The sequence below is a fragment of the Cyprinodon tularosa genome, unplaced genomic scaffold (genome assembly GCF_016077235.1).
Source record: "Cyprinodon tularosa strain WSP-4 unplaced genomic scaffold, ASM1607723v1 ctg5, whole genome shotgun sequence".
NCBI classification, from domain to species: Eukaryota; Metazoa; Chordata; class Actinopteri; order Cyprinodontiformes; family Cyprinodontidae; genus Cyprinodon; species Cyprinodon tularosa.
This window is the reverse complement of record NW_024039229.1, coordinates 3972174-3999675: the sequence shown is the minus strand read 5'-3', so window position 1 is coordinate 3999675 and position 27502 is coordinate 3972174. Positions and strand designations below refer to the sequence as shown.

At 40.0% G+C, this 27502-nt stretch overlaps 1 protein-coding gene across 1 annotated transcript in view; it reads right to left on the bottom strand.

The window, feature by feature from the left end:
• Nucleotides 1–27502, bottom strand: part of erf (Ets2 repressor factor) — a 64666-nt gene that overhangs the window by 17946 nt on the left and 19218 nt on the right. The window contains exon 2 of the mRNA XM_038302792.1: nt 1684–1918. Within this exon, the coding sequence (XP_038158720.1) occupies nt 1684–1918 (235 nt within the window). The remainder of the gene's footprint in view (nt 1–1683; nt 1919–27502) is intronic.

The window sequence follows — 27502 nt, the reverse complement described above, 5'->3', positions numbered from 1 at the left end:
TTAAATATCACAGTATCCTAATTTATTTTGAAATAAAAACTGTTTGCAGACGGGACAGCTGGGCAAGAGGAGGGCTGACACAGAGTAAGGTGGTGAGTGTGAGTGGGCATATCTGCATGACTGCATGTGTGTGGCAGGGAGGCTGGGTAACAACGACACAGGAGGCAGCAGCGATGACTACATGTGTGTGTGTTTGTGTAAATAAGGAGGAGAACATACCGGTGGCTAAATAAAACTACAGCATCCCACATGTGCTCCTCGGTGGGTGTTTCTAAATTGGCTCTCACCCTGGTGCTTCAGCGTGGAGGCTTACTTATAAGAAAAAACAAAAACTCGCCGACTCGTCTTAATTACACGCCGCAAACGGTCATGACGGCACTAAACATATAAACCATCAAGGTTCCAAACAATTTCAAGCAGAAACGTTTGAACTGTCCAAGACTTCCTCAGGTGTTGGACGCATTTTACAGGTCAGAATGTTTCTGGGCTGATATTTCTAGAGTTCTCCATTCTTTTGGACAATTTTAACACTAAAAAACTAAAATTTAGCACGAAGCTATAGCTCATTTTAACCAGTCAGAGCTTGATTTTACAACAAACTTGAGACAAGGATAAAGGGACAAATGGATGAATAAAAAAGACAGAGGGACAAATCGACAAAGGACAGGTGGTTTGGTAAAGGGATGGACAGTTTAAGTTGAAAAACGGAGAGATGGGTGGACGAATGGACAGACTGAAATAAGAAAAAATTCAAGGAGTGAAGATGGATGATGGAGGGAAGCACTGATAAACAGGATGAAGGAGACAGACGACCAAATAGATGGACGGAGAGTTGGAAAAACAAACGGCTTGATTCGTACATTGGTCAAAAATAGACACAAACGAGTACCAAAGATCATTCAGAAGGAATAAATAAAAGGTCTGACATGAATCTGACAACATGCAGGATGCTTCTATGCAGAAATAAGAGAAGGACGCTATGGTGAGGACTCTGAGGTCAAGAGGCTTCTTAAAACAAATCCTAAACCATCCAGGAAGCAAATCTATCTTATTCTAAAAAATAGAAACATCTCTTATGTTCTAAAGATTCAGAGAAGCACTTCTAGGTTCTTGAGATAAAGACCAAAATACGATTTCTGCACTAAAGATCAGTATATCGAATATAACATATTTAGAGTTCAGTAGTCGTGTTTCCATCCAATACTCTTGCAAATCTCAAGCAAACTTAAAATATCAGAAAAAAAGGAAATGCTAATTAGAGTCGTTTCCATCCATGGGAGCAAATTAACAAGGTGAGGAAAAGCGAGAGGTTGTCATACGTTAGTGATGCTTGGATGTAATAAATAGGAAGTAGATAGCAAGTCCTAAATGCAACTTAAATTTCAGAAATGTATAGTTTTTTGTTTCCACTAAGCTCTTCTAATGTGATACTTCAAAACGTGAGAGAAAGACGCCGATGGAAACACATTCAGCAACATTGGATAGGAGAGGGTCTCATTTAAACCTATTGAGAAATTTCCAGATGCTTTATATTCTTAAATTTAAAGGAAAACTTCCTAAACATGACTACAGAGTAAAAGCCTTTAGATTAACCAGGCCTGAACTTCTTAAAGCAGCAGAGTTAATGCGAGTTAAAAATGAAAAGCAGAAGAAGCAACAGTAAATGTAAGACATGAGCTTCACCTCAGAGCTCGGCTGAGCTTGTCATAGTTCATCTGTGGTTTGCACTTCCTGGCCCCCCATAAGCGGGCCACCTCGTCCGGGTCCTTGATGACGAACTCGCCGTAGTCTCCCTGCCAGGCGATCACGTCGTTGTACTCCTGTTTCCTCAGCAGCTCCAGGATGAAATGCCACAGCTGGATCTGCCTGGAGCCTGGGCTCGACTCCGGCTTGTAAGCCCATTCTGGAAAGGCAAACCCTGCGGCAAAAACGGGAGGAGCATTAGGGTGGTGGGTCAGTGACATCCCTGAGATGTTCTACTCAACAAATCCCTGAATGTTCAGTCTTGGACATGCCAGGAGAAGCAGAGGTCAGGCATCGCCTGGTTTATCTGAAAAAAGCTTTGCTCTGCTGCTGTGCTGCCTGGAGCTGATGCTGATGATGGTTTTGGTTGAACCAGTTCCCACAGACAGCCGATATATCAAACCATTCCCACTATCGGCATCAAAGCTGGAAAATCAACACTGTTTTTAAAGATTATCAGGCCTTGAAACACGAGCAGACAAAATATGAGATATGGCCTGATAACTACCATCAGGACGCACACTCAGAGCCACACACACTATTAAGCAAAGGTTAAAAGTATAGGCTTTGTGCTGCGATGCAGTAAAAGACTCAACACCACTTCTGCAGAAGGCCAGACTGAAAGGCTGGAGAGCTGAGGCGCAGTGACACACACACACCCACACACACCTTATTAGGACCAGATGTGCCTTGGCAATCAGGCTGAGAAAGCTAAGGCTGGGAAACATATGGGCACAATATAACAATGCTCATTTCTGTGCGTCTGTGTGTGTTTATGCAACTGCTGTAAAAAAAAAGAAAAAAAAAAGTCACTGGTCTAAATACCAAGATTACAATTTGTTTCCCACACTTTAAAGCCCCTCGTATCTGCAGCGGTGACAGTGAAGCGTTTGCAGCGACCTGCTGAAGGACGGGCGGCGACACGGCTGTGATGTGGCCTATTGATCCCAGTCAGATTACACAGCAGGACGGTGATGTAACAACAAGAACACACCGTAATGTATGTATAAACACGCCATCTGATGCAACCCACACTCCCGACATAGTAAACGGTGACGCGTTTATTCCTTTTATCCTTTACTGCCTTCAGCACATGATAGCGAGAGGCTTTGGGAAAATGTTATAAAATCTAACAATAACAGCGAAGAAGAACCGGAGCAGAAAAGCAGATGAAGAACAGACATGAGGCCCGACGGGCTCCAAGTTCTGGACTTTACTGGATTAAAACAGAAAACAGAACATCGACTTCTGTCCTATTTTATACAGATTTCTTTGTCAAAACACAAAGTTTACATTTTATCATTATTCAAATTGCTAATCATAACATATTCAGAATATTTCACGCTACAAAAAAGAAAAGGAAGAAGCATGATGGACAGTTTTAAATTAAAAAGGAACACTTTGAAATAAGTATTTCTATTAAACCGCCAAAATAAAACCCGGTGTCGACGGCTGCCTTCAGATTTCACCAACCAGTAAATAAAATCCAGCTGTTTCTAATTTAATTGCAGTTTTCATACAGATGTTTTGTGAAGGCCTCACATGTTGGTTATAACTTAAGTAGACTAGAGCGGCTGATGTCGATTATATTCAGTCCAACTGATATGCGCTGCCGATATTTTGAGACGATTCTTTATGTAGAGCGGCTTTTTCTTTTCCCGTTTACATGATAAAGTTAAACAGTGATAACAAACGTAATGTGTAATTTAAATGAGCCTAATCCGTACCATCAGCTTATTTGTGCAACCAGAAGTACCTCAGGGTGGCCGGCTTTATAAAAATGCCCAAATTTCTTTTTTCTCTGCCTAAATGTTATAAGTCTCCTAAACTATAATGTGCAAAATGCTTATTTATTCTCTTAGATAATAAATCCTTTGTTTTATCACTCATCTGTGCCTGATCTGCCCCAGAAGTGGGACCCGATAACTCATTTATTGTCAGGTTCTTCCGTTGTCTGAATGGTTGCCATTATGGCTACAGAGGAGCGCTGCTGCATTATGGGTAATTGTGGCTCATGCATAAATTCTAGTGAGGTTTTAGACCAGTGTCTGAACATTCTCTGACTGACAAGGTGAGTGCAGGTGACCCAGTGGTTGGCACGCACCACGCATGTACGGAGGCCTTAGTCTTTGAGGTTCGAATCCGACCTGTGGTCCTTTGCCGCATGTCCCTCCCTCTCCCACCCCCTTTCCTGTCAGCCTACTGTTGGAAAAACGAGCCACTAGTGCCGTAAAAACTCAAAAAGCCAACCCCAACAATGAAACAAGGTGGTGTCAGGGTCATGCTGCGGGGCTGCTTATCAGGGATAGTAAAGACAACTAGTTTGATGCTGCAAGAAGCTTTAGACCGAGTTCAAGGTCCATCTACCGGCAGGATGACTGTAATAATGCAGCAGCTGGGCTCAGCGTGACAGAATGGCCTAGTCAAAGTCCAAACACAAATCCAGATACTTTCTATTAAACAGGCCTTCAAACCAGTTCCACAAACCTGCATGAACTGGTTGTCTTCTGTAGGCGATTGGCTGTTTAATTTTTGGGTATCAGAGTAAAGCCAGATAGGCATTAAGACCACTCCACTGGTTTATCAAACTAAATAAACTAAAGTAAAAGATTTATGTCTGGACAAAGAGACAGCTTCAAATGAATAAAGAGCTTTACACCAGAGGCTTGTCTGTGTGCATATTTTTTTTTATTTTTTGCTACAAACTGAACAAGTAGTAAGATGTGCAACAACTTGGAAGCATTGGGGGGCAGCCAATAAACTCTACGGATGATCACCCTGTTCTCGGTTGGCATTTTATCTGAGAGATAACAGAAAATCTGCACGTGATCGCGGCTTAAATCCAGTCCCAGGCTGGATTTTATCAGCAGGTGAGAATGCTGTCAGGGTGAGCCGTGGAAAAACCGAGCTGGGTTTGGTTTTACCAAAGTCCAGACCTGAACATGCATAAATTAGCTCCGAGTTCAGCACATGCAGCGCAGCAAAGATTTTATTGCCAGTTACTCTCTATCGATGTAATACATTAAACAAAAGCATCTAAACTACGACCCAGAGAGGAGAAAACTACTCGCTGGCGAGCCGCTGCTGCTGGAGTGCAGTGTTGCCACACAGTAACCAAAGGTCAAGTACAAGGCTACAGATCTACAGTGTATGAAAATTCATCAATACTGTTGCATAATTTAGAGGTGAAAGACCATATTTTGAAATTTTTGTTGCTTTTGAAGTTGCTGTGACCTTGGTCATAAGAAGCAAGTTGCTGAATAATGGGAAAAAAAGATGCATTTAAGAAATGCATTAATTTAACTCGATTTAGGAGCTTCATGATCCAACTCATCTTTTAGGAAAGTCATTTTAAACTGATTAAACCAATTCATAAAATGTTAAAGCAAATTAAAATAAGTTTTAGCTAAAAGAAAAACTAACTAAGTAAACTGTTTCTAATGAGCATATCACAAAAAATAAATATTATATTAGCATCTTTTGGAACAAATATAAAAGAGGACCTTTAAATCTTAGTGTTTAAGCAGCTTGTGGGGTTACTGAAGCTCAAAATGCTGCAGAAAAACAAGATTTTTCCACTTGATCTGCTGAATTAGAAGTAAGAAATAAAACAACTGCAGACTAATCAATATCCAGAACAGGACAACTTGATCAGCCAGATTGATAAATGCACGTTATATGCAAAAAAACCCCATCAACTTCCCTTCCAAGATAACTCTTCCATCATTTTCATTTAGTTTTAACGTTATGTGAAGCTCTGGGCTGCAGCTATTTGTTCCACTAAACAAACAGTGCTCTAAATATATATATATTTTCATATATCTTACTGCAGGTTGTCATTTAAAATTGGTTAAAATTATATCTCTATTTAGGTTTAGGCCTCATGAGTCTGGATGCTGCACTTGCTTGTTATTCTAACGGTAAATATTAAGTGTTTTCAAGGCGTGTGAAGAATGAATATCTGTTGGCAGCCAAGTCTTACTGTCATGATATAATCTCAAACTTATGTTGTTTTTTTTACCCTTTTTTCCTTTAATCTCCAGTCTTCTCACACTTTATGAAACAGAAGCACGAATGCAAAAACTGTCCCCTGTGAAACACACCAAGTACTGCTCAGTGTTTAAAATGTGAACAAAACGAAGCATGGAGTCTCATTTTACCAGCAGGATGTTTGTAACTGAAGCATTTGAGGAATTGTTCATCCCTGCTGAAGTCGCTTTTTTCATTTAGACAAAAATCTAAAAGAAAAAGTTTGAATAAAAGCATTTGGAGATGAAACCCAGCAGCAGCACAAAGAAGGAAGGAATGAGAGGAGGAACGTGTGCACAACATGCTCCATGAAAGAGAGATTTCCAAACATTTAAAGTGTGAATACAGTAACTTCTGAACGGTGGCGATAACTAACAACTGAAACCCGCTTTATACGACTAAAAATATCCTGATTGAGAGCCGCGTTACAGCAGGGCTGCCGAACTCAGTCATTGAGGGCCAGACTCCTGCAGCTTTTGAAATGTCTGACTGGTCCAACTCGCCTGAAACGAGAGACGGGAGACTTGACTGCATGTTGTGGAGGGATCCACAAAGATGGAACTGTTAAGGCGTATTCATTTAAAAAAAAAAAAGGAAAAAAGGAAGAATAGTGGTTGATTTTTATAGTATCCATGTGCAAACTGTGCCGACAAGCACAGTGAAGAGGCCAGCGGTGAATTCCACATGGAGTGATGGATGCTCAGCTCCCTATGTGCTGCTTGAGAGAACTTAAGGGCTGGTTATTTTCCCGAAGGTATGGTCTGTGCTGTTATTCCACGCCACAAAGCCAGAGGGACAATCAGGAACTAGCTGTGGGTCTAGATACGGCCGAGGCGGCGAGGAAGTGGGGGCAAGTTTGTCCGACGACGGAGGGACATGAGGGCGAGAAAGAGCTGGAATCCCTGTGGAAAAAGGCTCCTAAGGTTCTCACGCAACTCGCACTTCTAGCTGGTCCAACTTCTCGAGTCATTTTCCACAATGGAGAATATGCCAAAGTTTTTGGTGCTATTTCGTCTAAAATTTGTATGTTATTCAAACAGAAACCAAGAATCAGTTATTCTCCCATTTTGACTCCCATACATTTTCCTGTTGGCAAAATCTGTCTAAACCCTGTTCCTCGTAAAAATAATAAATTAATTAGATCCCTGTTTTAGAAGGAAGAGACCTCTGTTCCTGTGGTTGTTCCATACTGGGATCGTTTTCATATTAATATGTCCTGGAAATTTACCTGGCTGCTCCCGAATCACTTTCTTCTCACTAACAAGGTTTAAGAAGTATCCTTTAAACTCATACACAGAATCTATTCCGTTTAAGTCTATTTAAAGAAAGAGTCGGTCACTTATCTGTTCTGGTTTTGTTATCATTCCAAAGTATTTTGGAAACACTTTTGTACTTTTATTGTGTCAAAAATATTAATAGGATTTCAGTTATATTGGGCAAATCTCCTGTTTAGTTTTTAACAAAACGAAAGAAAGGCTAAATTTCATCTTCATAAATGCAAATTTTTGAGAAAAAAAACTGACTTTTCATTTTTTTTAATTGAATTTAAACATTATATATTTACAATTCGACAAATCAAAAACAACTTTATTGGTTTGCAATCAAATTAGTATTTTAGATAATTTATTGTGTTGAATCGCTGTGGCATCTGGTATTTTTGTCACCTTTGGTACCGTTTTTCTTTAAACAAGATTATTTTGTCATTTCTTATTATACTTTTATTGTTTTCTGTTAATGCTCCCCCTGGCAAATGTTTTTTGTTGTTTTGTGATATGTAAACAATGTAGTTTTGTATTGTTGTGTATTGTAAATAATAAAGTTTATTAAAAAAAAAAAATTTCCACAATGGCCACATGGTCATAGAAACAAAACAAGCCGGTAAGGTACCAAACAGGAGATGCATAGTGTAGAGCGGATGTAGATTTGACCAATCAGAGGCCTAGACCACTGAATCCGCAGCTCTGGATAAACCAAAGTGATTCACTTTTTCAGCGCTTCTGGGGCTTTTATCAAAAAGTAATGGTCTTCTCAAGCCAAATCAAAAATTATGCATAAAGAACAATTTAGCAGCAGTCTGTAATTTTATTTCATCTATGCTTTTATTGTGAAGTGCCAGGAAATGTTATGAGGTTGCCAGGGGTAACGGCAGATCCAACTTAAAGTATCTGGGAAGCTGATAAACAACGTATTACTGTGAAACAATCATTAAATTAGGAAAACACAGCCGTTGTTATATTTAATACCAGTACAGAAACGCCACTTTATGTTATGCAATAACTTTGTATAAGCTAACAAGCTCAGCACTAACGCCTGATCGGAGATCATTGACCGAAATAAAAAATGAGTCCCGAAAACCAAAGCGGCACAAACAACAGTTTTCACTGCACAAAAAAAGTTGACCAATATGGTCTAATCCGGCGCTCAATAGAAGGATAGTTGACCTCTGGATGAAAATTTATATTCAATATCAACAGCAACACAAATGATCATTTTAAGTGCAAAAACCTGGAAAACCATTCAATCTACAGGTGCTGGTCATAAAATTAGAATATCATGAAAAAGTAGATTGATTTCAGTAATTCCATTTAAAAAGTGAAACTTGTATATTATATTCATACATTACATACAAACTCATATATTTCAGATGTTTATTTTGTTTAATTTTGATGATTACAAATGACAACAAATGAAAATCTCAAATTCATCATATCAGAAAATTAGAATATTGTGAAAAGGTTCAAAATTGATGGCCCCTGGTGCCACACTCTAATCAGCTAATTAACTCAAACCACCTGCAAAAGCCTTTAAATGGTCTTTCAGTCTAGTTCTATAGGCTACACAATCATGGGGAAGACTGCTGACTTGACAGTTGTCCAAAAGACGACCATCGACACCTTGCACAAGGAGGGCAAGACACAAAAGGTCATCGCTAAAGAGGCTGGCTGTTCACAGAGCTCAGTGTCCAAGCACATTAATAGAGAGGCGAAGGGAAGGAAAAGATGTGGTCGAAAAAAGTGTACAAGCAAGAGAGATAACCGCACCCTGGAGAGGATTGTGAAACAAAACCCATTCAAAAATGTGGGGGAGATTCACAAAGAGTGGACTGCAGCTGGAGTGAGTGCCTCAAGAACCACCACACACAGACGTATGAAAGACATGGGTTTCTGCTGTCGCATTCCTTGTGTCAAGCCACTCTTGAACCACAGACAGCGTCAGAAGCGTCTTGCCTGGGCTAAAGAGAAACAGGACTGGACTGCTGGTGAGTGGTCCAAAGTCATGTTCTCTGATGAAAGTAAATTTTGCATTTCCTTTGGAAATCAAGGTCCCAGAGTCTGGAGGAAAAGAAGAGAGGCACTTCATCCACGTTGCTTGAAGTCCAGTGTAAAGTTTCCACAGTCAGTGATGGTTTGGGGTGCCATGTCATCTGCTGGTGTTGGTCCATTGTGTTTTCTGAGGTCCAGGGTCAACGCAGCCACATACCAGGAAGTTTTAGAGCACTTCATGCTTCCTGCAGCTGACCAACTTTTTGGAGATGCAGATTTCATTTTCCAACAGGACTTGGCACCTGCACACAGTGCCAAAGCTACCAGTACCTGGTTGAAGGACCATGGTATCCCTGTTCTTAATTGGCCAGCAAACTCTCCTGACCTTAACCCCATAGAAAATCTATGGGGTATTGTGAAGAAGTAGATGCAATACACCAGACCCAACAATTCAGAAGAGCTAAAAGCCACTATTAGAGCAACCTGGGCTATCATAACACCTGAGCAGTGCCACAGACTGATCGACTCCATGCCACGCCGCATTGCTGCAGTAATACAGGCCAAAGGAGGCCCAACTAAATACTGAGTGCTGTACATGCTCATACTTTTCATGTTCATACTTTTCAGTTGGCCAACATTTCTATAAATCCTTTGTTTTTATTGGTCTTCAGTAATATTCTAATTTTCTGATATGATGAATTTGAGATTTTCATTTGTTGTCATTTGTAATCATCAAAATTAAACAAAATAAACATCTGAAATATATGAGTTTGTATGTAATGTATGAATATAATATACAAGTTTCACTTTTTAAATGGAATTACTGAAATCAATCTACTTTTTCATGATATTCTAATTTTATGACCAGCACCTGTAATTGCAGAGTTTTTTTGTCGTGGGTGGGGCATCAGCTTCAAACAACTTAAGCTCCTCCCATTTCATGACACTGTCGCCTTTAATCTGAAATGCAGTGTTTAATTCCCCGTGGTGCTGTTGGAATTTACAGCAGACATTGAACGCAACTTAAGGGTTCAAAACTGGCTGCGATGAATCAAATACATCTGATCGGTGCGGCTCCAGTCTAATCCAAATGAGAGAGGTCCAAAACACGCCGCCCTAAAAGGAAGCTTCATAGTTTATTATGATGCAATAACATACATTGATGGGGAAAGTTATTGTAAATTTATGTTGATATAAAGAAAGGGGTCAGATGCTGCAAGTTTGTTTTTCTGAAAGTTTTAAATGAACGATGTATGAAACTGATGAATCCAGGGAAACAGGCTTTCTGCTGATGACTAATGAACCTCATGCTGCTATCAGATCTCCTGTGGTGCTCAGAGACAGAGCCTGAAGGGACAGACATGCTAGCTGTGATAGTTAACAGCCATCTGAGGGAAGATTACTAATTTGGTCAAAGCATATGATTCATACTTCAGACAATCAGACTGGTGTCACTGGGGACAGGTTAGGACAGAGAGCCTTGCTGAAGGATGGGGTGTGGAGACTCGTTCTGGTTCTAAGGTTGGATATGGACAGTGAGAGGGCTTTAAAATAAAGTAGGTGAGCTAATATTTCACAGGCACAAAGTACAAAGATACACGAGACAGGTTAGAGAACGGAGGTAAGCGGGTTCATGCGTGGGTGCTCAGAGCACACAGACAGAGCACAGGAATAGCAACCATGCCCACTGCGTGTGCGCTGCAGATGTCCCTGCTGACTCATAGCTCGTTCGTTTGTCGTTAAGCTTTCACAGATTTCGCCTTTCTCCCCCTCAACACCGCTGCAGTTTCTTTCTTTTCCCTCTCATGCGGTCCCTCCCTCGCTCAGCCTCTCCTAAGACCAACCGTGTCCTAGCAACCAAAGCTTTCAGCACCAAAAATAAACAGCCGAGTCACGACGAATGAGACTAAATGGGATTCAATAACGGAAAAGTTGCCACAATAGTTTGAAGTTGGGGCAGGGGTCCAGATAGCGGCTCTGCTGTTGAGTTTTTTGCTATGTGACGGACGGACCGGAAGATTTTGTTAAAGCGTAGCTGCTTCCCAAGTTTAGCTGTTTTTCTCACTGATTCAGAGGCTAAGGTGGTTAAACAGGACAGGTGATGCTGCTGCTGCTGCTTATAGGGAGTCAGACCGTTCATTAACCGTTTATCACATAATAATAATTCAAATAAACTTTAATCTGTTTCCTAAATATCAGGATACCCAGAGGAGACCGGTTAGTCAGGTGGATACCTCAGTAACTTCATATTATGCTTTGGCCCATTCACTGCTGCATTCAGCCGCCATGCATTCAGATCCTCTAAGTCGCATTAATTGATGCTTCATCCTTTTACTTTCAATTGTTTAATTTGCTTGTGTTTTTTTTTTTTTTTTTTTTTAACCAGATACTTAGACAATAGGGCTGGGTATTTTCGCCAAAGTCCTGAATCGATTCGATTTTGATTCATACAGTTCTAAATCGATTCATTTTGATTCGATCTGTTTTAACAATAATGAAAGTGGCTCAACTGTACGGAAGAGGATTAGGGCTACTGAAAAAAAAAAAAGTTAACTGAGTTTTTTATTTTATTTCAGTAAAGTATGGGAAAAAAGTCAGAATTCTGACTTTTTTCTCAGAATTCTGAGAAACTTTTTTTTCTTGTTAGAAATCAGTCAGAATTCCGAGATTAAAGTCAGAATTCCGAGGTAAAAGTCAGAATTCCGAGGTAAAAGTCGGAATTCCGAGATTAAAGTCGGAATTCCGAGATTAAAGTGGGAATTCTGAGATTAAAGTCGGAATTCTGAGAAAGATTAAATTCAGAAAGTCAGGAATAGCGTTGAGTTTTAGGCTTTAAAGAAAACATGCAAAATGAACCGGTCGAACGGATCCGCCCCTTAGGAGTGGCCGTCGTTTAGCTTCTTTATTAGCCTGCAATAACCGATACCTGCCTATGTCTCTGAAAGGGGGCAGTTAGAGGGAATTGTTGGCCTTGCTGAATAGGCGAGGTCTTTGGTTCCCCTGTAATGAGATGGGGGTTGGGAAACGAAACGTCTTCAAACTTGGAAACAAAGTCCAGTGGATTGTTTTTTTTTTTTTTTTTACTTATTTGGAATGACAAGGACCTGGATGACTGAGAATCTTCACCAGCATATAGATACGACTATATTCATGTACAAATCCAAAGCTGAAAAACGTAGCTCCTGGAAGTAGCATAGGATCCCTTTTCCAGGACAGATCGGGTAAAGATGAGCGATATTCTTCTCTCAATAAGTCTGAGATTCTTCAGATATTGTAAATCAGTTGAATAAACACAGAAAGATCGAAACCATTCTGCAAAATGATGCCAAAAAACAATAATTTGCAAGCGAATATTTCCAAGCTACCTCCTGTTTTAATCCTGAGTAGCTGAACTCTATGGCCTCATTTAAATATAAGAACATGGAAAAAAGGGATATAAGTCATTGAATATGTAAAGTAGCTTTACAAATGAAATAGCAGAACCTAACAAGCCAGAAAAGTCAGAACTCTGTAAGATTCTGTCCCTTTCTGCCTAAAGCAGTGTTCAGAAAACAATCTCTACATCGCTCAAAGGATAACATTTATTAACACAACAGGTACAGGTGTAACGGCAGGCTGTATAAATAAGACAGGGGCTTCCAGAAGCCTGAACACCGCAGAAACCAACTAATAAAAACTTTTCTATAGCCTTAAAAACAAAGTGAAACCTTGTTTGAGGAATGACGTCTAGGCTTTTACCCCCAATTTAATAATAAAAATGAAGTAAGACAGAATTAGAGCCCAACCAGGCTGGATTTTACCCAGATCAGAATCAGAATCAAGTTTATTGCCAAGTAGGTTTGCACTTACAAGGAATTTGACTTGGTGTTGTTGGTGCAGACAAAAAAAAAACAAAATAACAAAATAAGATATATATATATATATATATATATATATATATATATATACACACAGAAGCTATATAGAAACAGTAGACTGTGTGTTAATGTAACGCAGAAATCCTGAATGGGGGAGAGAAACATTGTCCAGTGTCACGGGCGGGTCTTGGCCTTGTTGATAAGGCCGATAGCAGATGGGAAAAAACAGTTTTTGTGACGGGAGGTTCTGGTCCTGATGGACCGCAGACTCCTGCCAGAGGGTAGTGACTGAAATAGTTTGTGACTGGGGTGCGAGGGATCAGCCACAATCTTCCCTGCACGCCTCAGAGTCCTGGAGGCGTGCAGCTCCTGGAGAGATGGGAGGTTGCAGCCAATCACCTTCTCTGCAGACCGGATGACACGCTGCAGTCTGCTCTTTTCCTTAGCGGTGGCACCAGCGTACCAGATGGTGATGGAGGAAGTGAGGATGGACTCAATGATGGAGGAGCAGAACTGCACCATCATTGTCCTGGGCAGGTTGAATTTCTTCAGCTGCCGCAGGAAGTACATCCTCTGCTGGGCTTTCTTGGTGAGGGAGTCGATGTTCAGCTCCCACTTTAGGTCCTGGGAGATGATAGTTCCCAGGAAGCGGAAAGACTCCACAGTGTCAATGGTGGAGTCACAGAGGGTGATGGGGGTAGCAGGGGCTGCGCTCTTTCTGAAGTCCACAGCCATCTCCACTGTTTTTAGAGCGTTGAGCTCCAGGTTGTTCTCCCTGCACCAGGTCACCAGATGGGTGACATGAGGGAGCTATTTAACACCCTCAGATGTGGGTTTCACTTTTCTTTCAGCTCAGAAAAGGTTTAAAAACGTTCCTTAAAGTTGCAAATTTCATGTTGGAATAATCTGTGTTGACGATCAATTAAAAAAAAGCAAAAATCTGCCTCTTAATGGGGGTTAATGTTTAGAACAAACATAAATAACTTAGTGTGATTTAAAAGTATTCCCACCTCTAGATGTTTTTTTCTTTCTGTTTCAGCCACAAACTTTATTGTTTTATTTTGAAACCAACTTAGAATAATTTTTGTGATTTAAGGTAAATCTAAGAGAAGCGTGCAATGATTCTGTGAATGTGTTGAGTTATGAGGTGCTCTTGGTGTTTAGGCAGAGCCTTTTATTTTCCAACTAGTTAGGAAGAAGTCCTTAGAGACAGAAATCATGTCCGTCTAATCTGTGGGTAACATTTTTCAAAGTGCTACAGAGCGCTCGTTCCCGACTGGCTGGGAGGGCAGGAGGTCTACAAGCAAAAGCTCAACTCTCACAGGGACAAAAGCCTTTGTGCAATAAAGCGAACTGTGCTCCAGACAGGAAGAGGTGAAATGCAGCATTCTAGACCTCAGTTCAGTCTATATATAGAAAATAGCCAAGCAGAGAAACTATTTCACTGATATCCTGCAGTAAAGGGCCACCTGTGCTCTCCTTTCCAAGAGAAACACGGCAGCAATCAGTGAGTGTGCAGGTTTAACACGCAGCTCGGCTCTCCTTAGAGAACCTGACGTCACAGCATTTGGAGCGGTGCTCACAATAACAGATAAACATCGCTGGAGTATTGTTAAAGGGGGGGAGGGCCAAGCAGAGCCTCCAATAGAAAACTGCTTTCACAGCAAAAAAAAAAAAAAAAAAAGTTTCTCTAACATGCACTGCCATCTATCCCTCGTTTATTTTTCCCTCCCTTCCTCCTATTCTTTGGTGGATCTAAATTTAGTGTGTGAAAAGGTCGGTGTGCGTCTGTCTGCACGGGGGATGATTGAGGGGCAAAGAGAGGGACGTGCAGAGGTAACGGGGCCGGGGAAAAAGGCCGAGGGGCTGGCTGCTGACGGGAATCTGGATCGGGATTATCAGCAGAGGGATCAGGACAACGCAAAAAGACAGGAAATAAACAGTACAAAGCAGCAGAGTCATGAACAGCATCGGCGTGTGGCGGCGGTCATATTCCTGAGAAAAACCGAACACACTCCACTGCGAACCAGGAAGTCCAAAATAATAAACAGCGTTCAGGTTATAATGAGCAACTCGGAACCATATTCATCAAATCGTCTGGTTTCCATGTTTACTTTACAATAACCATCCCTCTGCCACACTGGAATCACAAAAAGACAGCCTAACACCACTTTAATGAGGAGGTCTGAGCCTCAAACTGCTGTTTAAAAACAATCTTCTCCTCACTGAGCTGATCTCATAATTGCCCTTAGAGGATGGAGTTCAGATTCAAGGAGCCAGGGGCTTAAAGCCAGGGAGGAGTCTGAGGTAGAGACGGCACGAGGAAGAACTCAGGTGGAAACGTATAAATAAAGGACGAGACGTATGAAGGTGGAAGAAAAAAAAAGTTAAAAAAAGAGAAGGAACTCAATCCTGCGGAGATCAAAGAGAGACGAGGACAGCGAGAAGCTTCAGATTTCACATGATCCCTTCGTTACACGCGGCTTAAAAAGACAGATCAACAGACTCAGTTCAGAGGAGGAACGTTTGTGTTGGTTTTCTTTAGCTAGGATGCTCAGGGTGGTTTTATCACGGTTCCCTCCAAGCATAATCTTCAACCAGGATGCCAAAAGAAGCTTTATCTGTGAGCTTGTTCCTTTTTCAGCCACAGAACAAATAAAATTAGACCAAAGGACATAAAGAGAGAGTGGAAACCACCAGATGACTGGATGCTAAACTTCTCAGAGAACTCAGGGCTATTACTGGGGGCTGGACCAGATGATGGTTTAAAATTAGAGCCGCAGAGATCAGAGATTTATAGTTATCAACTTTTATTAGAAGAGGAGGCAAAATCCTGTAGCTGAATCACTGCAGGGGTCATAATCTTTTGCCATCTTATGTTAACGACTACCTTAACAAGCTCCACCAAAACTGAAGTTTTCTGTGTGTATTTCCACAAGCATTTAAATTCCTTCCTTAATGCTGGACTCTTTAAAAAGCTGCCAAAAAGCAAAACTAAACCAGCCTTTTCCACGACAAAACTCAGCAGTACAGCTACTGGCTTCAAAATAAAAGCTCTGATTTTTTTTTCTCTCCCTTTCCTTCTTATCAAAACAAAAGATAAGACAGAATTGAGTTTTAAAAATTGCTTTTATTCTAGCCATCCATTGTGGGAGAAAAAAAAAGAAGGGTCAGCTGATACATATGGAAGAGGATTAGGGCCAGTGGGAAAAAAAAAAAGTTAACTGATTTTTACATTTTATTTCAGTTTAGTATAGAAAAGTCAGAATTCTGACTTTAATCTCAGAATTCTGTCAGAATTCTGACAATAAAAAAAGTCAGAATTCTGAGATTAAAGTCAGAATTCTGAGATTAAAGTCAGAATTCTGAGATTAAAGTCAGAATTCTGAGAAAAAAGTCAGAATTCTGAGAAAAAAGTCAGAATTCTGAGAAAAAAGTCAGAATTCTGAGAAAAAAGTCAGAATTCTGAGAAAAAAATCCAAATTCTGACTTTAATCTCAGAATTCTGACAATAAAAAAAGTCAGAATTCTGAGATTGAAGTCAGAATTCTGAGATTAAAGTCAGTATTCTGAGAAAAAAAGTCAGAATTCTGAGATTAAAGTCAGAATTCTGAGAAAAAAGTCAGAATTCTGAGATTAAAGTCAGTATTCTGAGAAAAAAGTCAGAATTCTGAGAAAAAAGTCAGAATTCTGAGAAAAAAGTCAGAATTCTGAGAAAAAAATCCAAATTCTGACTTTAATTTCAGAATTCTGACAATAAAAAAAGTCAGAATTCTGAGATTAAAGTCAGAATTCTGAGATTAAAGTCAGTATTCTGAGAAAAAAAGTCAGAATTCTGAGATTAAAGTCAGTATTCTGAGAAAAAAGTCAGAATTCTGAGAAAAAAGTCAGAATTCTGACTTTAATCTCAGAATTCTGACAATAAAAAAAGTCAGAATTCTGAGATTAAAGTCAGAATTCTGAGGGAAAAAAGTCAGAATTCTGAGAAAAAAGTCAGAATTCTGAGAAAAAAGTCAGAATTCTGAGAAAAAAGTCAGAATTCTGAGAATAAAATCAGAATTCTGAGATTAAAGTCAGAATTCTGAGATTAAAGTCAGAATTCTGAGAAAAAAGTCAGAATTCTGAGAAAAAAGTCAGAATTCTGAGATTAAAGTCAGAATTCTGAGAAAAAAGTCAGAATTCTGAGATTAAAGTCAGAATTCTGACTTTTTTACCCATACTATACTGAAAGAAAATTAAAAAAATCAGTTAACTTTTTTTTTTTCTTCAGTGGCCCTAATTCTCTTCCGTAGATACAAGCTGTGAAACATGCTTGTAAATCAAGTTAGCTCTGCTGCTGTAAACAATGGAAAATATGACACCAAAAGAATTTATGCAGGTCGAATTACACAATGAGCAAGTTATGAGAATACATCTAAAAACAAAATGCATTGTCACTTTATACAATTTGAAGTGTAGAGAGGCAAAGCATCACATAAAAATCTCCATAGAGATCAATTTATCATCCAGCTCTACTTAAAAGTCTAATAAATCAGCCTTCCTGTTGCCTGTTTAAGGTCCGGCTCTCTCTCGCAGCCTGACTCAACCACAGACAAGAAATAAGAAATAATGCTGTTTATTGAGAGAGTATAGTCTTTGTTAATCTGTAATAATAAGAAGCATTTGGTAAACTGGGCTCCTAAAGGCCTTCCTAGGTGGAGGCATTTTAAAAATCCAGCTGTGAGGGAAGGAATTGGGGTCCACCCAAGCGTCTCAGTGCTCATTTAAGAATACTTCAGAGTCTCCAGAAGGCTGGACTGCAAAAGCAAATCTGCTCCTGGAAGATGGCTGGAAGGATGACCTGATAACTGTTTAGATATGAAACAGGAGGTTTGTGAAAGTGATTTACAGTTTCCCTGGTTGTCCTTCTCTCTGATGTCAGAGCAGGAACCTGTTATCTGTGAGAATGATGCTTCCTGTACTCTGAAAACCAAATAATCCAAACAATGTTTTACTGTTCAGGATTAACAGTCTTGGAGAACAGACAGCCGGATTACAGCCAAGTGCAGAGGTAATAAAATGAGAGCAAAGAAAGTGCATGTTTTGTGATTCCACCTCTGACACGGCCGTGGGATTTAACAGGCAACCGTTTGCCAAATCCAAGTAGATTCATTTTGTGCTTGCTTAATAAAAACAGAAAAGTTCAAATACTTCACATTTTCTGACCCTTGAAAATATGTTTTCTTCAAACATAATGCAGCAGTCGGATATCTGATTCCTTTAGACGTAGAGTTTTGGCTTGTCAGGTGAACTGAGCAGGGAAAGAAATATTTTCTGGGCAAAAGGAACAGAGTTATTGTCTGCACAGCTTTCTAATTAAATATGACAAAGTTAACTCATAATTAGGAACAGAAAAATACCCCATTAGGAGTTTCTGAAGTCCTTCTGCAGGTCCTAACCCCTGAGAAAGAGATGGCATCCAAATTGTCTTCACCTGGATTTGTTTTAACCTTTTTTATGTTGCAAACAGACATTTAATTCTCTTTTTCTTGATATGACGTTTCTTTACGAACCTAGGAGATGGAAATTTAACCCAATGCTTCATCTTATTTGCTAAATCATTCAAACTCAGATTTAATGAAGTGTAAAACTAAAAACCTAATTTATTGCGATAGATTTCCATTTAAATCTAGAGTCGGGACTAGGACTGCAACAACGAATCGATAAAATCGATAAAAATCGACTTTTAAAAGCGTTGGCAACGTATTTCATCATCGATTAGTTGTGTCGCGCGATTATTGCGTCATCCGCTGCGCCGTCATCACTGCCTCTTGACTGAAAGAGGAAGAAAAAAAAATACGGCAGAGCGAGTCAGCGCCGCAGGTGCAGTGTTGCCAACTCCGCGACTTTTCAGTCCCCTCCAGCGACTATTTTTCAAAAAAACGACTAACGACAAATCTGGCGACTTTTTTCGGTGTCACTGGCGGCTTTTGGAGACTCTTACGTGAAAGCATGTATCATTCCTACTCTGCCGTGTGGCGCCTCCCCCACCCCAACCGCGTTTTCCCGCAGGAGTCCCTCTCAGTCAGAGCCTCAGCGTCCAGACTGCAAATGAAGCTCGCATGCACCGGGATTGACGGCGCAAATTGATCACAATAATTAAAATAGCCTGCGCTTTGTAAAGCGAAAAAAGTGATAACATGCAACTTTTTTCAAAAGAAATTAACATGGCACGGAACCACCATGTTTGTTTGGTTTTAAAGTGGGGAAACGTAACGTTAGTTTCTCAGGTAGCTCATCTGATGCTTTCCTTACCTTGTTAGTAGGTTACAGACAGTGATAAGGTTGGCTACTTATTTTACTTTTAATTTCCTTTGAATTAGCTTAAGCAGCGTTTACATTTACTTTATAAATAAATTAACTTGCAAATTATGAGGGCAAGGCTTTTAAAGTTTAAATCTTCTGGCAAAGATAAAGTAAAGATGATCCTGCAATTTATAGAAGTAAAGCAGAATAAAATCCAGCAAGATCAGTAATATGTCAATTAATTATATGCCACATTCCCATGTAAATATCCGTCTTTGGAGGATGTGTTTTTTAGCACCCCTAGTTCTCTCATTTTTATTCCAAATACAATTTATAATTTGAATCACAGGGCTATTTTTATCTCTATGGTTCAGTATTTTCTCAAGTAGCAACTTTAACTGCTGTACTTTCCTGTCTTAAAAGTCAGAACTCTTCTAGTCTAAAAAAAACTCATTTGTTGAAATGGGGGGGCCTATTGTTTGAACCCCTTAGAGGCTTTTAAAAACAAAAATGTCTTTTTTTGCGCTTTATGAAACAAAGTACCCTATATTTTGTGGATGTGCAGCTACATTTCTCATGTAAGTTTGCGTAGTTTTAACACAAACATTTATTTTTCATATTGCACCAGTACAGTTAATGAGCAACCTGTACTTGTGTGCTTGTTTGTTCTGTCTATAATGTTTATTTTGGAATAAAGAGGTTAATATAAAAAATATTTTTTGTCCGATTCATCGATTAATCGAAAAAATAATCGTCCGATTCATCGATTTTTAAAATAATCGTTAGTTGCAGCCCTAGTCGGGACTTTGACTAGGCCATTCTAGCACATGAAAACGCTAATATCTTAACCACCCCAGTGTGGCTCTGGCTTTCAGATGGAAAGTGTAACTGCCAGCTGAAGCTGGTGGCCTGGATGCCATCATTTAAAACGAAACTCAAACCTTGGATTATTATCAGACACCAACTCTGTCTTAAAGGTCTCCTTTCTGCTGCGTTTTTCATGTCACACTGACAGCGTATAGTGAGGCGATGACTAGGCAGGGTGGGCAGACCTAGGGCTGGGTACCGAACTTCGGTTCTTTTATGGTACCGACCGAAATGCTTCGGTTCTACAGAGTATCGAAACATGCCTCGTTTTTCGGTACCAAGTTTCAGTGATTGGCTGTAACACTTAAAGCTACAGTGTGTAATAATTACATGGATATATAGTCAGAAATGTAATATATTATACATAACTATGTTATTTATCATCATCTACGAGCTCAGCCTCTTAACCTTAATATTTGCGTTGCCTTAGAATTCGTCATTTATAATTACATAGGAGCGGGTCTCGCAGCCATGGAGGCAGACATCTTTGCGCTACGGCAGCGCAGAGCCAACAAACTAGCGATTGCGAGATCGCCAAAACGTCATAACGATGTAGAAAAAATAACGGGTATATTTATTATCTTAAGTCTACATGAAATCTATACCCTACACAGACTAATGAAATACTATCGGTAAAATTATCTATGTAAACAAACCTCATCACTAGAGAAGGTAGGTGATGCGGACGTCGTGGAAGACATTTTGTCCCGTAACGCTCGCCGTACTGTTGGGGGGGAGAAGCGGTGGGGGGGGAGATGTTCATGTTGCTGCAGTCTGCAGTCTGACCGCTAGATGTCGCTAAAAGTTACACACTGTAGCTTTAACGTGATTGCGTCATCCAGGAAAAATACACAGGTGGTCACGCCTACAGCCAGGGTTCATGTGTATCTGTTCATGGAACCCCTTTAAAATGCCCAGCTTTGCTGCTCTGGCTGCTCGGTCGAAAAGTGGCTCTGACGCGCGTTGGGCGGAGCTACTCTATCCTTTCTCTGCCTTGCAGCTATATTTGCTGTGATCAGTGGGAATAAATTAGTTTTATTATGTTTTTAAGTGGGAAAATCCACCTGAAAACTTAATCAGTGCAGTCAGTTCATCCTGCCTCCATTTCTGTGGGAGCCGCTCAGACCCCCACATACCAGCGGTGCGCTGTCAGTAGGATCCCATTCAACGGGCTTGTTTGTCAGACATGGTAATTTTTCTAAAGGAAAACTGCTAAGTAAAAAGGTCCTCACAATGTTACAGTGAATATTAGACACTGATTTTTTTTATGTAAGAGGAAAAATGGAAATGGAAAAATCAGAGCTTAAAATAAAACTCAAGATTTGTACTTTATTATGTTGTGTAATTTTCTTTTTCTTCGAACTGATATTATAAAACTGGTATCGAAAAAAGTATCGTCCAGGAACCGGTATCGAAGTGAAGGTATCGGTATTGGTACCGGAACCGAAAATTTTTGAACAATACCCAGCCCTAGGCAGACCTGCACAGATTTTTTCTGTGCTATATACAAATTAAAACCATTTCCCTCATTTGACTTGGATAGATTAGGAAAAGTTATTAAAAATTATTTTGAAATAATAAACAGCACAGCTATAAAGCAAAGCCACACTTGACGAGTCTGTGCAGCATTTCAAACCAGATCGGATAGAGAATGTTCATATATTAAAAACATAATGAGATCAAAGTCTAAAGAACAGATAAACAGCAATAAACGCCGTGGGACGGTTTCTATGCTGACTGAGGCAGAGAGGCGATTGTCAGAGAGAGATCTGGGAACTTTATCCAAGATTTTCTCTTTTCTTTTTTTCATAAAGAGGTGAGATACGCCGCGCTTACCTACTCTATTTTCCCCTCATTTTGTTTTTCCTGAGGCTCACAGGTTCACTATTTTAATATATCTGTTTTTTCTTTTCTTGAAGTCATTTTTTGTCTCCAAAGAGATTGATAAACTGCGCTTTCTGCCCCTCATTGTTTTTGCAAGTCTGAAAAAAGGAACACTATATCCGTTTTTTGTCTTCCTGAACTCCTATTGTGGGTACAGTATTCTATTTTTTAATGCGTCATTGATTGTTTTTGCACCAGTCTGGCTGGCTTGCTTCTTACGCTCTGTGCAATTAACAGATTTTATTTTGTTTTTGTAATTTTTTCCCCCAAAGCGGATCAGTTTTACTTTGTAACCGTGTCTATTTACCCGTCAGACCCTTAAAAAGGCATCTGAATTGATGCATAGTTCCACTAAAATAGACCTGGGGTCTATCTCAGTCGGAGCTACATAGCCCACTGCAGGAGATCGTGTCGGATATGATCATCCCCATTGATTTCCAATGAACGTTTCTGTCAGATCGGACGCAAAATCGGGGGGAGTCGGGGTGTTCTGGCCTAAAGCTGGCCCTGGATCCGTTTCTATGCGCTCCTCTTTAGGTTTCAGTCTACTTTGATACGTGAAGGACCCTGGAGCAATCAGTGAACCCTTCAATCTTACACAGCTGTTTTGATTTTTCACAATTCCAATCTAATTAAAGTCCTTAATTAGGTCCTGGCAGCATCAGTGGGTGGAATAAAACTCTTAAGCCTTCTTGGTAATGTATCATTACTGGAGCGTTAATGAGAAACAAAATCCTTAAACAATCGCATCAGTGATGATCTCACAGCTCAGGACTGTATCTCCTAATCTGGAGCGCCTGAGCCAAGGTTGAAGCCTTATCACTTTTCCCAGAGAGGGAACTCGTACATGCATGTACACGTGCTCCCCCAACGCGTCGCAGCACGCTCTCCTTCCAGAACATGTAGAACATTCACCTGTAATGAGCTGCTGGCCGCGTGACTACACAGCTGAAGATCTCCCACATGCATCCTCCAGTCGTTTGGCGTCTGAGGCAAACTCGGGTGTAAATGATTAAAAGTGAAGAAAAAAAATAAAGCAAAGTTTGCATGTTACTGATCTGCCTGCAGGAAGTTAGTCAGGCTGACACCCTACAGAGTGAAGTCGACCACACCAGACATCTACATGGTCGACAGCTTCTTCGCTTATTAGGAGAATCAAACTGCATATTCAGCCAGCAGGATAAAAAAAGACCAACTTTCTTTTTATTTATTTTTTTACTAGAAAGTATTAAAAAGCTGAAAACCCTCAGAAGGGGTTCCTGCGGTGCTTACAAAATGATGAGACAAAATGTTGAACATCAAGCGTGAGGAGAAAGAACAACAGGAAGTGAATCCAAACCTGAATGAAACTAAACCTTTTCTTTTTATAAACTGACGCCTGGCAGATTGTAATGGTTGCCGGTAATTTTACCTCCTTGTCCTTTTTCCCCCACTTTTGTTCTTGCAAAAGTACATGCCTGAGCATAACTTTATGCAGTATTTAACTTAGTCTTTAAAACTTGAAAAGTATTAAAATAGTGATAAAGTCTGCACCTCTAATTTGATTTTATTAAAGGGACGATTTTTATGGTGATTCATGCAGTGAGGAGGAGGGAGTAACGAGAAGTGTTTGAGTGCAGTGGTTTGAAGATCTGACAAACAGGCACTAGGTGGTGGGATTTAAAAGCTCTCAGCGGTGAGCTGTATAAACCTGTAATTATCTGCAACTTTTCATTTGTGGCATCTGTCCTGTAAAATACTACAATTCTGGCAGCGTTTAGGTAGAAAGAAAGCATAAAAGCTGCTCTGGTAGTAACCACAATTTTTACCCTGTAGTCACAGTTATATGACTATATGTATGGAAAGCCGTATCAAATATAGAATGGTTAAGTTAGTCTAATTTTATTTCCCACATATTCAATATGATTTATGTTTCAGGGCTTGATGTTAAGGATTTTTACCTTCACATTTCATTTGCCCAGAAACAATTTTTACTTGCCCAATATAATGATTGATAAATATACAGGTGCTGGTCATAAAATTAGAATATCATGAAAAAGTAGATTGATTTCAGTAATTCCATTTAAAAAGTGAAACTTGTATATTATATTCATACATTACATACAAACTCATATATTTCAGATGTTTATTTTGTTTAATTTTGATGATTACAAATGACAACAAATGAAAATCTCAAATTCATCATATCAGAAAATTAGAATATTACTGAAGACCAATAAAAACAAAGGATTTATAGAAATGTTGGCCAACTGAAAAGTATGAACATGAAAAGTATGAGCATGTACAGCACTCAGTATTTAGTTGGGCCTCCTTTGGCCTGTATTACTGCAGCAATGCGGCGTGGCATGGAGTCGATCAGTCTGTGGCACTGCTCAGGTGTTATGATAGCCCAGGTTGCTCTAATAGTGGCTTTTAGCTCTTCTGAATTGTTGGGTCTGGTGTATTGCATCTTCTTCTTCACAATACCCCATAGATTTTCTATGGGGTTAAGGTCAGGAGAGTTTGCTGGCCAATTAAGAACAGGGATACCATGGTCCTTCAACCAGGTACTGGTAGCTTTGGCACTGTGTGCAGGTGCCAAGTCCTGTTGGAAAATGAAATCTGCATCTCCAAAAAGTTGGTCAGCTGCAGGAAGCATGAAGTGCTCTAAAACTTCCTGGTATGTGGCTGCGTTGACCCTGGACCTCAGAAAACACAATGGACCAACACCAGCAGATGACATGGCACCCCAAACCATCACTGACTGTGGAAACTTTACACTGGACTTCAAGCAACGTGGATGAAGTGCCTCTCTTCTTTTCCTCCAGACTCTGGGACCTTGATTTCCAAAGGAAATGCAAAATTTACTTTCATCAGAGAACATGACTTTGGACCACTCACCAGCAGTCCAGTCCTGTTTCTCTTTAGCCCAGGCAAGACGCTTCTGACGCTGTCTGTGATTCAAGAGTGGCTTGACACAAGGAATGCGACAGCAGAAACCCATGTCTTTCATACGTCTGTGTGTGGTGGTTCTTGAAGCACTCACTCCAGCTGCAGTCCACTCTTTGTGAATCTCCCCCACATTTTTGAAGGGGTTTTGTTTCACAATCCTCTCCAGGGTGCGGTTATCTCTCTTGCTTGTACACTTTTTTCGACCACATCTTTTCCTTCCCTTCGCCTCTCTATTAATGTGCTTGGACACTGAGCTCTGTGAACAGCCAGCCTCTTTAGCGATGACCTTTTGTGTCTTGCCCTCCTTGTGCAAGGTGTCGATGGTCGTCTTTTGGACAACTGTCAAGTCAGCAGTCTTCCCCATGATTGTGTAGCCTATAGAACTAGACTGAAAGACCATTTAAAGGCTTTTGCAGGTGGTTTGAGTTAATTAGCTGATTAGAGTGTGGCACCAGGGGCCATCAATTTTGAACCTTTTCACAATATTCTAATTTTCTGATATGATGAATTTGAGATTTTCATTTGTTGTCATTTGTAATCATCAAAATTAAACCAAATAAACATCTGAAATATATGAGTTTGTATGTAATGTATGAATATAATATACAAGTTTCACTTTTTAAATGGAATTACTGAAATCAATCTACTTTTTCATGATATTCTAATTTTATGACCAGCACCTGTAGTTCCTAATATTAATTTTTGTATATATAATCAATGAAACATGTTTATTTTTTAAATGTTTTTTGTAATTCAGTATTTTTTAAGTTTCCAGCTTCCTGGTGTGTATCTGCATGCGTCAGATAATGAACTCAAGCCTACATTACCGTGTTAACATGCTTTTCAATCCTTCCTGCACATTCTTTTCAAACTAAACTTTGCTTTAAACTGTTGTGTGCTTGGAAAAATATAAACTGTAATGTTAAAAATCCAAAAGATAGGTTAAAAACTTAAGATAAATCACAAGACAGAAGTCAATGTCACAAATGAATAACTTTTATTTTAGAGTCACGGGATGTTTATACAAGAAAATATTATTAATATAATGTGACTTTTCTAAAGAATCATTTTACATAGTTATTTTATACAGGGTTTCCACAGTCTGACATCATTTCAGAATTCCCTGACTTTTAACCGACTCAGGATTAGTTTTCCCTGACAAAATAAATATAGCAACAAGACAATAATAATAACATAACAGGTCACCAATCTAACATGTTTAGCTCTATAACATCTTAATGCACCTCTCCAATGTCTAAGAGAAAAAAATTTAATGAACATTTTTTAATGTATGACCTGCATCACTGTACAGAAGACTGCCATATGATAGCGCTTTCTAGCTTGTTTGTTGTTTTGGTAACTACATCAAAATTACCGCTGGGTGGACAGTAGCCTGGCGTAGTCCTACTCAATTCTAGTCAGAATATGAGTCTGATGCTGCTCCATAGAGCTGTGATTATGGAGCGTGTTTCGAACGAACCAGGAAAAAAAATGCCTCTGCACTCAATTGGATAGACCTACAACCAATAAGAGCAACGGAGTGCGTGACGTATGTTAAGCGACGCATAGTTGTCGTCAACAAAAATCAAAGCGTGCAGTTGCACGCCTAGAATAAGAAGATGAGCCTTGATCACGTTTCTCTGTTCCTCTTTGAAAATTAATTTGTTGTCGATATCTTCTAGAACAGACCTAATAGCAGAATCTACACACCTCACCTCTCCAGCGGCAGCCATTGTTGTTGTCACCAAAGCGCGCTTTGGTGACGTGGTCGATTACGTTACGGTTGATCATCTGTCCATCATCGTATATAGCCCGCCCTGACAATTTTGATTGGCCCGCCAGATATTGTGCGAGCATACTCGCGCTACTGTTGAGCAATGCCAGACCGAACTTCCCGACCTCAAACGTTGTCAAATTTGTTCTCTCCCAACAATAAAAACGACTTGCCCCGGGAGATCGGGCGATGGTTAACATCGAGCCCTGTGTTTGTTTTGTGTCATACTAATAAGTTTAACTTCACTGCATTAATAAGGCTTTTGAAATGCCCTAAACTTTAAGCTGGTGTGCAGTTAATATACGGCCACACATCCAGTCCACATTAATAACAGTTTAAATTAAACCCGAAGGAGCCGTCTATCAAGGTGACATAACGTAAAAACAAATTGCTGCCGAATGTCAATCATGCAAACTCTGCTTGCCAACGACTTTATCTTGTTGTTTAATTATTTTTGTGGCTTTTTGTACCTTTTGGGGCGACAGTGGTGTTGGATGTAGGAGTTTGCCCTGAAATCGAAGGATTGACGGTTCAAGCCCCGACTCCGACTTTCAGTGTCGTTGTGTCCTTGGGCAAGACACTTCACCTGCATTGTCTACTGATGGTGGTCAGAGGGCCCGGTGGCGCCAGTGTACGGCAGTCCCACTTCTGTCAGTGAGCCCCAGGGCAGCTGTGGCTACAATGTAGCTTGCCACCATCAGTGTGTGTGTGTGTGTGTGTGTGAACGGGTGAATGAATGTAGTGTAAAGCGCTTTGGTCAAGTCTTCTAACTTGAATAAAGGCGCTATATAAGTACATGCCATGCCATTACCTTTTTTGCGGCTGTTATGCTCTCTCTTTCTGCAATATCAGGATAAAAAAAACAAAAC